Source organism: Rattus norvegicus, chromosome 11 (genome assembly GCF_036323735.1).
Source record: "Rattus norvegicus strain BN/NHsdMcwi chromosome 11, GRCr8, whole genome shotgun sequence".
NCBI classification, from domain to species: Eukaryota; Metazoa; Chordata; class Mammalia; order Rodentia; family Muridae; genus Rattus; species Rattus norvegicus.
Genome location: NC_086029.1, coordinates 49,154,048 through 49,169,604, shown reverse-complemented (window position 1 = coordinate 49,169,604; position 15,557 = coordinate 49,154,048). Strand labels below are relative to the sequence as shown.

The 15,557-nt window shown below is 47.2% G+C and overlaps 1 protein-coding gene across 6 annotated transcripts in view; it reads right to left on the bottom strand.

The window, feature by feature from the left end:
- The window catches only part of Igsf5 (immunoglobulin superfamily, member 5), a 42,883-nt gene extending 29,268 nt beyond the window's left edge, over window positions 1–13,615 (bottom strand). For 2 of the 6 annotated variants that reach the window (XM_006248156.5, XM_039088368.2), the window contains exons 1-3: window positions 13,399–13,615; window positions 11,118–11,195; window positions 5,881–6,198 (exon numbers count right to left, since the gene is read on the bottom strand). In XM_006248156.5, coding sequence (XP_006248218.1) covers window positions 5,881–6,198; window positions 11,118–11,175 — 376 coding nt within the window. In that variant the 5' untranslated portion in view covers window positions 11,176–11,195; window positions 13,399–13,615. Of the gene's footprint in view, window positions 1–822; window positions 1,123–5,880; window positions 6,199–11,117; window positions 11,196–12,820; window positions 13,220–13,398 lie in introns of those variants that run through there. The other 4 variants (XM_063270559.1, XM_063270560.1, XM_006248155.5 and 1 more) reach the window with 3 other exon arrangements.
- Window positions 13,616–15,557: the final 1,942 nt, after the last annotated feature.

Genomic DNA, 15,557 nt, shown 5'->3' with positions numbered 1-15,557 from the left:
CAGGGATGGGGTGACTGGAGTTATAGTCAGTGATAGATCTCTTACCTGGTCCCTAGGTTCATCCCCCACACTGTCCCTTTCTACACACACACACATGCACGCGCACACACACACACACACACACACACAAACACGCATACACACGCGCACACACACGTGCACACACATGCAAAGTCATGTAATCTTTATGTCCTACCTCATAACTCCTGGACCCTTGGACCTCTACCCATGTTAACTCAGAGCTTGAAAGCTCCACGGGGCCCTTTAATGCACAAGGCTAGGGTTTCTGCTATGTCATAGAAGGTTCCTCTGAAAGGCAAAAACTTTAAAATCTTGCTACCTACCCAAGTTAGCCAAGTTTTGGTTTTTTGTTTTTTTTTTTGTTTGTTTTTTTTTTTTTTTTTTGAGACAGGATCTCACTTGTAGCCCAGGTTTCCCTGGAACTCACTACATAGCCCAGGTTGGCCCAAAGCTCTCAGCTATCCTACTGCCTCAGCTCCCAGGTGCTAGAATTATTGGCATGATCTGCTACATCCAGTCTTATTTATGAAAAATATTAAGTCAAGTATTTGCCCCTGAACCTGCTGCCTTCTTATCTAAGTAGTGCATGAGGCTTCTCAATGGTTAGTTTGCAATTAGGAAAAAGAAAAACTCTGAAGAAGCAATTGTAAGAGCATGTGAGATTGTCGAGTCGATCGTAGCTGTCTCCACCCAATGGCAAGGTGATTTTCCAGGCTGACAATTCGTGTTGACCAAGAGCTGACCCTCCCATGAACTCAGAGTTGTCACTCCATGGCTTTGAGGATGGCGAGGCTCACTTACCCGGTGGAGGCTGAACCACAGTCAGGTTGACAGTTAAGGACTCGCTGGCCTGCAAGTCCTTCATCTCTGCCACACAAGTCAAGGTCCCGTTGCCCAGTGGTGTGAGATCCAGGACACTCAAGACCCTCAGAGAGTTGCCCGGCTCCAGAAAGGAATAGTAGCTTGAATGACTTACAGGAACCTCAAGCTCCCAGGAAATATTCGGGAGTGGGGTCCAGCCCACGGCATAGCAAGTCACGTTACAGGGCTCACCCTCAGTGACTATAAGGTTGCTGCTAGGAATGTTCAGAGTCCCCATGACTAAAGAGAAGAGAGAAACAAGCTAAAGAATGATAGTTATCTGATTTTCCCAAGTTCAGCTTCGAATTACATCTCCTGAGACTTTCTTCTCAGGCCCCAGGAAAGCTGTGTCTGTCCCAGGAAACCAAGTTCAGGTTTTATCTCCCACATCTTTCTTTATGCACCTGCTAGGCTCTTACAAGAACGTGAGGTGGCTCCCAATAACAATGGAGAAATAAAAGCCAAGGGTCACTGGCATTCGATACAGGATTCTCTTAGCCAGTCCCAGAAACAGAGGCAAAGAAGAAAAAAATCTATATTCTTTTCCAAGAGACTCACAAAAAGCAAATCTCTCCCCTTAAGTTTACATTAATCACCTTCATTTTATAATTTGGGGTCATAAACTGTTTTGTTTTGTTTGGTGTTTTGAGACAAAGTCTCATGTAGCCCAGGCTACCCTCATACATTACTGAGAGTTGGCTTTGAGCTGCAGATCCTCTTGTCTCCACCTCCCAAGGTCAGGGAAGACAGACATGTGCCACCTCACCCAGCAGTAAAGTTTAAAAACTAACTGCCTTGGATATTCCTTTAAAATGTTTCTACTTGTTAATTACATCAAAACCGAACTTATTATTAACTGAATTAACCCAATTAAGTTTCAGAATTCTTGACTTAGATCAATATTTTCTTAAAGAACCCCCTGCCCCTGGCAGCATTCACACTGCAAGGAATTCATCTGAAAATGATATTAATGTGTGCTGACATGACCAAAATAACCTGTAGGTTGGCCCCAGCAAAGACACAGCCTTAGTCACATGCATATGCATTCAAATGTTCAAACTCAAACATGCTACAAGGCACATCCCCCTCCTGCTTGGTTGGAAGGAACTCTACTCTCATTCATGGCTCTGCAGCACAACCCAATCCCTGAGATCTGGGGGTCTTGGAGCCCCCCACCTCTGCACTCCCCATCTCTTAAGGGAGTAGTTTGACTAGGATGCATGATCTTCAAACACTTTGGTTTCAATTCCTTTTACAAAGCCACTGGAGACTCCAAAGAACTTCCTTTGTGTTGGCAGTACCTACATAAATCATTCTGAAATATTTACTTAAAACTAACAATCGTATAACTCACGACATGTTGATGTAAATGAACACTTTTCCACTAAGCTGTATTTTTTTAAACTAATAAAAAAATAAATCAAGCAGCAATGTTTATCTATGCAAATCTCTCATGTTCAGCTAGATTTTTCAAGCTGCTTCATTCATCTGCTACAAGGTTGCTTTGTTTGAGGAAAGCAGGGGAAAATTCTGACTTCCCACAGAAGCACCACTGAAAGGACAGAGTGTGTTCAATGGCCTTTTTAAGTAACCATGGGTATTCTTTGATGCCATGCCAAAAAATGAAAAAAGGAATGTTCCCTTTGGAGGTGAGCTCAGGAGATTACCTTGAAACCTGAAACCACTGTGAAGACCTTTCTTCTCTCTCTCCTTCTACACCATGGTAGTTGTCTGGATTTTTGCCCATGTGTGTATGTGGTATGTATGGTAGTGCCGGTGGTGGTGGTGGGGGGTGTGATGTGGTGTTTTGTGGTGTGTGTGTGGTGTGGTGTGTGTGTGTGGTGTGGTGTGTGTGTGTGGTGTGGTGTGTGTGTGTGTGTGTGTGGTGTGTGGGGGATATGGTATGTGTATCTGTGTGTGTGGTGTGTGTGGTGTGTATGTGTGTGTGTGGTGTGTGTGGTGTGGTGTGTGTGTGTGGTGTGGTGTGTGTGTGTGTGTGTGTGTGTGGTGTGTGGGGGATATGGTATGTGTATCTGTGTGTGTGGTGTGTGTGGTGTGTATGTGTGTGTGGTGTGTGTGGTGTGGTGTGTGTGTGTGTGTGTGTGGTATTGTGTGGTGTGTGTGTGATGTGGTGTAGGGTGTGTGTGCGTGGTGTGTGTGTGTGTGTGGTATGTGTGTGGTGTGTGTGGTGTGGTGTGTGTGTGTGTGTGTGTGGTATGTGTGTGTGTTATCATTATGCTCAGTCATGTGGACAATGCTGACCTATGAAGGAGACCTCTCCAATGTGCACACTGCCCCCCTGTGTACTCAGGAAGCTGGAACTCAACAAGAGTCACTTTGCAAGTCTTAGATCATTATAAGAAGTCACACCCTGGAGTGGAGGAGGACCAGTGTGGACCATACCTCTTCACTCTGAAATGTTACACTTCCTAGATGCTAATTAGAATAAGTAAGATGTCTGTGCAAACCCTAAGCACCCCTGTAAATGAGTGAATGAGAGAAGGGGTTGGCTTAAATCTGAAAGGCTTGGGTTTTACCTGTTCATTATTTTGCCAACTCCTCCTTTGATGGATACAGGATAATGAAGGCTTCCAGATACTCGTGTGTGTGTCTGTGTGTGTCTGTGTCTGTTGCTGTGTGACTGTGTGTTTGTAAGTGTGCATGTATGTGTGTATGTGTGTACGAGTGTGTTTGCAAATGTGTATATAAATGGTGTACATACATCTGTGTGCATGTGCTCACATGCACATGGGTGTATGTGTGTGCAAGTGTGTTTGTAAGCATATGTGCACATGTATGTTTCTGTGTATGTTTTTGTATGTTTAAGTTCTGTGTGGTGTGTGTGTGTGTGTGAAGTGGTGTGTGGGGTGTGTGTGTGTGTGTGTGTGATGTGGTGTGGGGGGTGTGAGGGGGGTGTGGGGTGTGTGTGTGTGTGTGTGTGTGTGTGTGTGTGTGTGTGTAGCCAGAGGTCAACATTAGGTGTCTTCCTTAATCATTTTCCATCCTATTTCTTGAGACAGAATCTCCCACTGAGCATTGAACTCACCAATTTGGTTAGTCTGTCTGTCCAGCAAGCCCCAAGGGTCCTGTGTCCAGCAACAGGGACTGCAGCATGCACTACCACACCCAGACTTCCCACGAGGGCTCTTATGCCTGCATAGCAAGCACTTTACCAATGGAGCCAGCCCTCTTCTGGTGATCTATGGGTCGTTAGTACCTAAAATAATATGCTTTTTTCATGAATTTTTTTTAAAGTTTATATGGTAATTTCTGTGATCCAGGCCAGGATTTCTATTGACTCCCACCCTATGCTACAACAGCCCTGTGATAAGAGATCCTGAGCCCAAAGTCACTGTGTGCTTTGTTCAAGACCATGCAGTTCTAAGCAACAAAGACAGAACGGGAACTCAGGCATCCAGGTTCCCAAGCCTGTATTTCTAACCACTGCATTGCTCTGAGTGCCCAGCTGGATCTAAAGCAAGCTAAACGGGACCATGCTTTGGAGCCTTCCGTGGTCTCATCGCCTGATCCTCACAGCAAAGGTGTGCACTGAGAGATGAGCCTCATCCCCACATTACAGAGGGGAGGGGAGCCAACTCGAGGATCTCGCTGGTTGACCACTGATAAAGGAAAACCAGAACTCATGCCTTTGATTCTGTCTCCTGAGTTCTTTCCATTATAAATGAATTATTATCAGAGAACCTGATGCAAGCAGGCTAGGCTAAGATTTCATGAAAATCACAACCTAGAAAATGGTTAATTAATTAAACTGCAAAAAAAAAAAAAGATATCCCAAAATAAAGAAGAACCACCAACTTAATTCAATTTCTAAAGTAAAAAAAACATTTTAAATGCATATACAAATGATAAACATGCTTTTCTATCAAACATTATTACATTTGATTTGACAAAATCTGGGATTTCCCCGGAGCGAAGTAATAAGTGGATATAAAAAACAATCTTAAGACATAGCATGTTCTCATGAGATTTGCTGTCATAGAAATCAAAATTCTGCAGAGCTGGGGACAGAGTCCCTGGATAGAGACCACAGGGACCTGGGTTAGCATCCACTAGTCACAGCCTCTGTCGATGGCCTATCAATCCACTGTCGAAAAGTGTCAAGAGGTCTTGATTTGTGTGCAGCTACCTAAAGCCTCGTGAAACGCATCCTTTTACCTTTATCATAGTTTGATGCTCTTCTAAAGATCGAGTTATTTTTACAAATGAGAATAAGTTGTGGTAGTATAGCCTAGTGGTCTATCCTTCTCACTCAGATACATCTGTAGAACACAAACCTCTGAATATGTTATGGTCACTGGGACAAAAATCAGACCAGAGGATTTCAAAGAGAGGAGATAATTAAAGCACGCTTCCACACCGAAGCATAAGTCGGAAGCACAAAAAACCCAGAGAAGGGGCTGGGACCACCAACTGTCGGGGGAGGGGCTGTGCAACTACATGGAAAAACTCCAGGAGGGCAATTGGACGCCAGAACAGATCAGATGGGGAAGTGAGCAGCCTGTCTCGAAGGGGAGAAGGGAGGAAAGGAAAGGGCTAAACAAGGAGTCGAACCGGAAAGGAGGGAGAGAGGGAAGGAGGGAGGGAGAGAGGAAGGACAGAAGAAAGGATGGGAAGTAAGGAGGGAGGGAGACATAAACAAAGCCAGCATTAGCTCAGAATACTCAGAATAATGGAATCTAGACTATGTGAGAGAGAAGGATGCAGGGATGGAGAACCTCCCTGGGTGAGAGCCATACAGTGACCTGCAGCCAACCATCAGCACCTCATGATCTCCCAGAATGCACTGCGGGGCTAACCTTCCTTGTCCACAAATGGAGAGAGAAGGAACCCAGTTGGTAGCACGGGAACGAATCACACACGCAAAGCAGTCATGAGTTGGGAATTACAATAAGCACTACCAAACCTAAAGGTGGGCCCCAAGTATCACTGCGCAGCTGTGAGCCTCGGAAGGCCCTTGCAGCCCTCCAGCTGACTCACCTTGCACCGAGAGAAAGGCGAATCCAAACACATTGCTGTTCTGCAGGCTACATTGCACGGGCCCCGAGTCGTTGAGCTGTACATTGTGGATGATCATCTCAGAGATGAAGCTGTCAGTACTGTTGTAGCTGGCAGAGGTGAAGCGGTTGCTGGTGATGATGGGTTTCTGGGAGGTGAGACTCAGCTCCACGATACCGTTGAGAGCCCACATGATAAGCTTCCAGCCATGAGTCACAGTGCAGTTGAAGCGAGCCTCCGAGCCCTTTAGGGCTGTTACATTCCGAGGACCTTCTATGATCTGATAACTGGATCCGGAAACTAGAAGACAATCAGTTTTTCTGGGCAGTAAATGAATTAGCTGACATAACTCAACGATGTCATTTAACCCTCTGCTACCTACCATGCTCTGAGTGACCGTCTGAAAGGCTCAGCCCCTCTGCCTTATTCCTCCTAAGGCCAGGGACTTCTGGTAGACATGTGGCCAATGCAAGCCTCCTCCCACTTTCCTCTAGATGTGCAGCACCAACTTGAACACCATTCTCTAGAAGCTCACCGAAGAAACAGAGTAGAGTTTTTGAGGATAAACTCTGTCACGAATCCTAGTATGAAATCATTCTAGATGTAGGGTGGACCTCAAGTTCAATCCCAGACATCTTTATAAGACAAAGGCAGAGGGGTCTGAGATACAGAAATGCCAAGAAAAGAGCTCTGTGTGGAGACGGAGTCTGAGACTGAAGTGTTACACCCACACATAGAGCAAGAAATGCTGGGTTGGGGATTTAGCTCAGTGGTAGAGCGCTTTCCTAGCAAGCACAAAGCCCTGGGTTCGGTCCCCAACTCCGAAAAAAAAAAAAAAAAAGAAATGCCAAGGATTGCTACAACCAGCAAACTGAGGTAAAGAACTAGACTCTCCTTCTTGGCCTCCAAAGGCAACCAGACCTGTTCACAGGACACACAGGACTTACAGCCACATCAGAACTGGGGCACAATTCAGGTCTTGCCACCTGAATACAGACTCTTTCCCAACTCTTGTCACTTAGAAGACCCATTGAAACAACATATGCCCTGGTTTCTTCTGGATCCAGTTATCAGATCTTAGAAGGCCCTCAGAATGTAACAATTCTAAAGAGCCCAGAGGCTCACTTCAATTGCACTGTGACTCACTACCTGACTGACTAACCCATCAGTCAGGATACTCCTGTTTACCCTTTAGTGTTTATATGACTCCTATGGGTCAATACGCTAGCCCTCTGTGTATTCTGGGGAGCACCAAATAGCACCAGCTCTCCTTTTCTCACCAGGAAGGACAAATGTGAGGTGGTCCTTGAAGGAAACTTAGTTGAGCCATGAACATCCCAGGGCAAGAACCAGACACTGACCTACAGCCAAACATTAGTACCTCATGATCCCCCAGAATGCACTGCAGGGCAGTTTCCTTGTCTACAATAGGTTATACACACCAGGACCAGCAGAGAGAGGGGTGCTGGGAAGACAAAGTCAGGAGACCCAACTGACTTATAAGAAGCAGAGCTAGAAAAAGTCCCCTCAACTAATTCAGTGGTTGAGTGCACACCACCCAGGGAATGACAGAAAGAAGAATGAAAACGGGTTCCTAACACCCATCGCAGTGTGGATCTTCTCTGTAGCCACTGGGCCAAGTCTCATTGATCCATAGCTATCTTGATCTTCAGCTAAAAACAAACAAACAAACAAACAAAAGGTCTCAAGAAAGAAAGGAAAACAAACAAAACTAGAAATGACTCTGTCTTTGCTTTCTATGGCCCTGATAAAAACACCGACTAAAGCAACTTGGAGAGGGAAGGGTTTAATTGAACTTACATATCCCAGGTCATAGTTTATTAAAGGAAGCCAGGGCAGGAACCTGGAGGCAAGGACTGGTGGAGCGGCCATGGAAGGACACTTGACTGGCTTGCTCACCATGGCTTGCTCATCCAGCTTTGTTATACCAAGTAGGACCACCTGCTCAGAGGCTGAGCTAACTGCAGCAAACTGGGTCTTCTCATGTTAATCATTAATCAAGAAAATGCCCTACAGACTTGCCCATGGGCCAATCGATTGGAGGCATATTCTCAGTTGCGATTCCCTCCTCCAAGATGACTCTAGCCAGTGTCGAGTGAACAAAAATTAATCAGGTCAGATGCCAAGGAAACTACAGGCACTATCTCAACTCAAGCCACGAACCCAGAGTCACCCTGAGGAAAACAGACTCACTTACACGCCACAGGAAAGAGGAAATACACACTGCCCTCAGTATAGAATCAGTGCCAACTACAGAGAGCCTGCAAGGCTGAAGTAATGGTGTGGGTGAGAGCCACAGAGCCTGTATGGAGCGTAGTGTGAGTGTGTCCACCTCATTTCACTCCAAAGACAATCTTCAAAGATGTCACAACAGTGAGTTGTTGATGTTGTTGTTGTTGTTGTTGTTGTTGTTGTTGTTGTTGTTGTCCTCGATGCCTGTTTGCCCAACTAGACTCTAAGCTCTGGTGCTTGTGCCTCAACTACGTGGTCCATAATGGTTTCAGTAAATGAGAAAATAAAAGAGGTAACCAAGATCTACATAAGCCATGATACGATGGGCAATGTAGGGAGGAGAAAGGGGGGGAGGAGAGAAGATGGCAAAGGAAGGGTGCGAGGAGGGGAGGGAGAGTCTTGGAAGGGCCCTGTGGGTATGTGGACACTTGCTTGGGCTACAGAGCTAAGTCTACAGATGAAGAGACTCAAGTAGCCATAAGACTTTCCTAGATGAAACATGGAAGGGGTCCAGTGCCCATTATAAATTCTCTCTGGGGACTGTAAAACCAGTCCATAATACTTGGCCCTCCTGATGCAGCCATCTTAAACCTCAAACCAGATCCATCTTGACTCAAGCCAGTACTTAAGGCTCAATATCCATAAATACATAAATACATAAATAAATATTTCTGATTATATATTTTTCTGATATGTAGTCAGAAAGTCATGGTATACTATATATATATATATGCATATATATATATATATATGAAATCTATATTTCTTATTTGGCATCCAAAGCTGAGAGCACAGCCTGCAGGGATTTTGAGACCTCCAGAGTCAGCTCAGCCCATCCTACTTGGATCCAGGGGAGTTCACCCCAGCTGATGCCCTGAAGGACTCCTGGTGACAAGGCTCTGCTAAGGCTCAGAGACTATATATAATATATGTATATATTATATATTATAAATATATATAATTTTTTTCTGAAAAACTAAGCCCAGAGTTGATCCAATTCTCTCCAGTCTCTGGAAGACTTTTGTCACCTCCAAGTGTCCCTAAAGCATGGTTAAGGTGGCCTGTTAGCCTCCACCTCAGTCTCTAAACTGTTCCCAGGCCTGGTTTTCCTCTCCACTCTACGGGGAAATGTCCAGTGGATCCCTCCAGGATGCTTCTCACTGTCTGCTGTTAGAAGGCTCCTCATACCTTTGCCTCTGCAATCCTCACCCAGGAGCGCCTTGGCTTCACAGGTAAATATACCCAGAGGTGGAATTTCACCAACCTGCCCACCTGACACCGCTCTCCCCTACGGAGTTTCACTCTGTTTTACTTCAGTTAACACTGTCCCAGCCAGGCCTTTAAAGCCCAGTGTCCACTGATCCAGAATGGAGCACACAAGCTCCTGAAGCACAAACAAGCATGGCCGCCCATGCAGCTTGTAGAACGGTGGCCTTTGGGGAGGAGAGAGACAGATGGAGCTATTCTCTGGGTTGTCTTGTCTCCAGGTTGATCACAAGGACGATTCAGCTTGTGATAAGTTGTCCAGGGTACCTTGACCTGCAAACGTCTGTGCATCAGTTCTGACCTTCTGTTACAGCATGTCTTCCTGTTGTCATCATAGGAGACACAGAGAATGAGAATCCAGAGGCAGTGATCAAGGAGTCAGGACCTAATTAATCCAAGCTGAGTACAGGCTCCAGGGATGTTGAGACCTCCAGAGTCAGCTCAGCCCATCCTGCTTGGAACCGCAGGAGTCCACCCAAGCTGATGCAACTCCCTGAAGGACTCTTGGTGATAAGCTATGGTGAGGCTCAAAGATTTGCCAAACTCTTAGGGAGGCTTGGGGATCCCACCCTAGAAATCACAAGAGTCAAGAAGGCTTCCAGACAGAGGAGACACCTGAGCCAGCTTTTTCTTGAGAGATACAGAAATTGAAGAGGTGGGAAGCAAGTGGGAAAGATATCTCAAAAACTGAAACAATTCACATGACAACCTCAGGGACCTAGAGAAAACCCTAAGGGGACCATGTGGATGTCAGAGGCAGAAGGTCCCTAAGGGCAGAGTTACAATGGCAGGAATGGGAGCTCCTGAGGAGGTGGCCATGAAACAGAGATGCAGGGAAGTACCTGAGAATGTCGCCTATAGAGGGTAACTGAAGAGGAGCACCTAGAAGGAGTGCCTGAGGAGGAGCATCTATAAAGAGTGCCTGAGAAGGACCACCTGGAGGGAGTATCTGAGGAGGACCACCTGGAGGAAGTGACTGAGGAGGACCACCTGGAGGAAGTGACTGAGGAGGACCACCTGGAGGAAATGCCTGAGGAGAACCACCTGGAGGAAGTGACTGAGGAGGACCACCTGGAGGAAGTGACTGAGGAGGACCACCTGGAGGAAATGCCTGAGGAGAACCACCTGGAGGAAGTGCCTGAGGAGGACCACCTGGAGGAAGTGCCTTAGGAGGACCACCTGAAGGGAGTGCCTGAGGAGGACCACCTGGAAGAAATGCCTGAGGAGGACCACCTGGAAGAAATGCCTGAGGAGGACCACCTGGAAGAAATGCCTGAGGAGGACCACCTGAAGGGAGTGCCTGAGGAGGACCACCTGAAGGGAGTGCCTGAGGAGGACCACCTGGAAGAAATGCCTGAGGAGGACCACCTGAAGGGAGTGCCTGAGGAGGACCACCTGAAGGGAGTGCCTGAGGAGGACCACCTGAAGGGAGTGCCTGAGGAGGACCACCTGGAAGAAGTGCCTGAGGAGGACCACCTGGAGGGGGTACCTGAGGAAGACCACCTGAAGGGAGTGCCTGAGGAGGATTACTGGAGGGAATGCCTGAGGAGGACCACATGGAGGAAGTACCTGAGGAAGACCACCTGGAGGAAGTGCCTGAGGAGGCCCACCTTTAGCCTGTCCTGCTGCACCATCTGTTCATCCTGTCTTCTACCTTGCTTTTGAAGTTTGTAAACAGCCTACACACCTACTATACTTACCTGTCAACTGAGCCAGGATGACCAGCACAGCCAGGACATCTCTCCAGCTGCCCTCCATCTCAGCATGATCTTCCTTACCTACAAGAAGGGAGCAGGTGATGTTTAGAACCAAGGGGATCTACGCTGCAGCTCAGACACTCTGGATACTTCTGGGGCATTGTGTCCTAGGCAGAGCAGTGCTCTCTCAGAGTTTGCATTTTGGGTCCCATCACAGAAACACTGGGTGGAAAACTGTGCATGATGCTGTGTTTATGTAGACCTCCAGGAACTCTGGGCCAGCTCACCTCAGACAATCCCTGAAGGATATAACCTGATCTTGAGCCTAGTGGTGCTCAAGCCTAGGACTCACCTTTATACCTACACTTATTCCCAGGTACCCCAGCTCAGGAGAAGGAAAGAGAGTGGGTCTTCACCCCTCGTCTCTCTGATGTCTTCCAAACCTTACCATGCACCTTGAACACTAACTATCCACATCCCTACTTGAGGGTACTGTCCCACTGTGGGCCTGAAGCACTCAACAGAGCTGGAGAGTGCAGCCCCCATGGGGTCTCCTGGCAGTCAAGACGCAGCTGAAGTTGCAGCCTTCTGAGACTGAACCCTGAGCCCAGATCCAGTCTCACAAAGTGGCAGATAAATCATTTGCTAATTTTCAAGCTCAATTAACACGGGGTTGCAAGAAAATTGCTCCATCAGTCACCTGGAATGCCCGGGTCAGCTGGAAAGGAGAGGAAATTGAGCTGCCCAGTTGTGAAAGTTGCACTCAATTTGTTATTGGTTTCGTTTTGCTTATTTTGTTTCAGTTAAAAAAAAAAATAAGATCTTTGTAGCCCAGGCTAGACCCAAGGACACCATGGGTCAGGGCAGTTCCTCATCCTGCCTACATCTCCCAAGTACTGAGATTACAGGTGTGTGCTACTACTATTCCCAGCCTGAATGATGCCTATTTTACTAACAGCCACTCACCATTATCGAAACTACAGTGAGGGACGGGCAAAGGTCACAAGGGCACAGGTTATGAGGAAACACCTCAAACACCGATAGATGATCTGGAACATCTACAGCATTAAGGGCACATTCTTTAACTCAGGAAGAAATCCCCTCGGGAGCTTTCTGCCTGACATCACTCTGTCTCAGACCAGCTATCCCAGCAGTCCCACAGTTGTCCCAGGCCTGATGCAGAATCCAGGAGCCAGCAGTGTGAGCACTGCAACAGAAAGTGATATATGTGGATACAGCATTTGAGAGTGTGAGGAGCGATTGACAATGTCAAAAAAAGGGGGACAGTTACAGTGTAGCCAACAGTCACACATGTGACTTTAATAGGAACCTAGGTCAGAAATCCTTAGGTAACAATACCTCTGTAGGGGGTTGATCCAAACCTGAGACTCGACTTCTCACTGATTTTGCTGAGGAAAGCTTTGAATAACCTACTTTTAGTTGAGAAACTGCCATCTTTCCAAAAATATAAGTCTTATTAAGTTTTGCTAACCTCCTACCCACTCCTCACTGGCCTGACAAGAGGGGGGCGAAAAACACACTCAGAAAACCTGACAGAAAACCTGACATGTCTCCCCAGTAACTTGACAGAGAGACCATGAATCTGCTGTCTCATAACTCACTCCTCCTTTCTGAGTTGCTGAAAATACTTTGTACGGAAACTTCCAAAGGGTCAGAGCAGGGACCAGTAGGCTTGGCTGGAGTACCTCTGAGCCGGGGGCTTCCTTCAATCCCAGCACTTCTGCTACACCTTGGAATCCGTGCACCTGCCTTCAGAACTGTTTCCTCGCCGCCATGGTGCCCGTCTTCACTGGGGTCTTCTCTCTCACTAGAATCCTGACTCCTCACTGACCAGGACCTGCCTCCTCACTTGGACAGACCTCTTGTAATCTGCCCTCTCAGAATCCCCAGTGGCAACGGAACACCCTGGTCCCCATGAAGTTTCTCTTCAAGGGAGAGGGCATTTACAAGTTTGTCTAAGAAATGAAGACAGCTTTCCTAGCTTCCGGACCCTGAGACCCTCCTCTGAATCCCGGCAGAGCCCTAGCATATCTCCAGAACAGCTCTGTACAAGAGGGACACTCACTGACGAATTACTGGGACTATTTTGAACCCTGAGAGCACCCTTCCTGTTTAATTTTTAACCCAGTGGAAGCTGAAAGGCAAACACTGTATTTTTATGGGGAGCCCCACCAATGGCCTACCAAGCACCCTGAGAGGCCCAAAAACCCGCCGAACGAACACCCCTTACAGGGGAGCCTCACACTGGCATTGCCTCCCTTACCTCAGGCAGGTAAATCTCTGAATCTCATTCACACGGGGCTTCCTGGCTTCTTGCTGCTCTCTATAGAAACACAGGAACACTTCTGATAGGACACTCCCCACCCGGTAACAGGAAGTCCCTTGCCAAGTGGCCCTATCCAGTCAGTGCCCAGGCTATAAACCTGGAGGAACAGACAGGTGTAAGCGCCCCTAGCTGCAGCAACTTTCCTTCTTAACCATTAGCCAGGCCAAATACAGGAAGTCCAGGCCAGGCTAAGAAACAGAGGCGGGGCCTCCACTCTTCCTCCTCGGAGCTTTTTCCAGTCCTTTGGGGTCAAGTTTGCCCATATCCTGGTTCAATCGTCCTTCGCATGAAGTCTGAGAGGCTCAGTCAGCCCCAAAGACTGTGCCAAAATACCTTGGCCTGGCCATCCACCTGCCTCTAGCCTCTAGTCCTGGTGAAACCGGTTCCCTCACAAGCAAACAGGACAGCCCTTTGACAGCCTGTAGGAGCGTGAGCTGAAGTTCCTAGAGAAAGTCTGGAAACTGCAGATTGATTGGCAGAGTAGAGATCCCTGATGTGGGGAGTTGGAATGTTGTAGATCAAGCACAAACTTATCTTGGGCTACCTTTAGCCACCTTCATAGCCGTTTATCACCCATCTCTGTGTCTGTAACATCCTCTTGGCTTATCGATTAAAACCGTTGTATTATTAACTTAGCTGACCATTGCTCCCACCAAACTAAGACCTAAGAATGTTGTCAGATAGGGCCTGCAACCTATAACACAGACTTTCCAGTGTCGCAGTAGCGCACCTACGGGACATCCCCACCAACTCGTCTCATTCGTGACTGTCCTTTGTTCTGTGGTTAAGAGTTCAGGGAGCCACTTCCGTCACGAAACCCGTCATTCCGAGAAAAGTGAATCTGGTTTTCCTGGCTGGCATCAGGCACATTTGTCTCAGGATAAACTGTCCCTTACTCCCTTTGCAGCTAGACAGAGATCTTTTTTTCTGTGGATCCCATTTTCCTATAGAGTGTTTGTCTGAGAACTAAGACGAGATGGAACTCCTGCCTGCAGGCTCCTCACCAGCCTCCAGAGGACTGATCAAGGCTTGCACGCTCCTCAGCCTGGATACAGGTCCCCTCTCCAGCCCCTAGAAGACCAGGTGTGCACTGTGACCCCCACTCCTTCCAACCCCCATGTGACCATGTCTCTCAGAGATGCCCCCATTCCAGAAAACATTCCCTAGGGATCTTGACAAATGTGTCTGAGGTCTGCTGTCCTGAGGCATCGCACATGTCTGAAGGATCGGCATCACTTCGGAGTCTGAGCACAGAGAGAAACTTTCGTGATATTTTTGGCCCCTTGCTATTTTAAATCCAGAAAGTTCAAATCTGCATAACACATATTCATGAGGCAATTCAGATGGCAGGGAGGCTTTGAAGGAAAGTGGAGGAGTGGACTGGGAAGCCCCAGGAAACTAGGACTGGCCTCAGATAGGTGTGGACGTGCTAGGAGGTCAGGGGAAGGAAGCTGGACTGAGGGAACGGCCAGCCTGTCCTGGGCAGGGAGAAAAATATGCATCGGGTGTTCTGCAATGACAGGAGCCTGAGGATTCTGTGACACCTAAAGAGGTCAGGAGGTCCTGAATGCAGAGGCATAGCTGGGGCAATCGTAGATGTGTCCACAGAAGGTCCCAGATGGTCTGGACAGACTTGGTTTCTATATTCAGCTATGTGAAGGCACAGGGAGAAAGCGGTGATAATCTTGGGATTGGAAGAGGACCATAGAGGTGTCTGAGTTCTTAGAAACCACTCTTGCATGCCTCAGATGTGGGACACTGACTGTGCCTATGACGGTGTGAGTGACAAGCATTTCTTTTTGAGCTCTCCAAGGATTCTGCTTCAACATCATGGTGGCTCCCTCATTAACTGAAGCATTAAGTAAAATCTTCAATGTGTGTTACACTCTAGGCTCTCAAGACAGCCATCATTTTATCACTCCCCACCCTGAGGAATTTATTTATATAACCACTGGAGATATTTTTTAAAAAATACGAAATAAGTGAGCCAATATTCAATTCTATCCTGCCTCCAGAAATACCGCTTTTTTAAAGTTTATATTTTATTTTATATGTATGAAGGTTTGGATACATGTTTGTACGTTGTGATGGTTTGT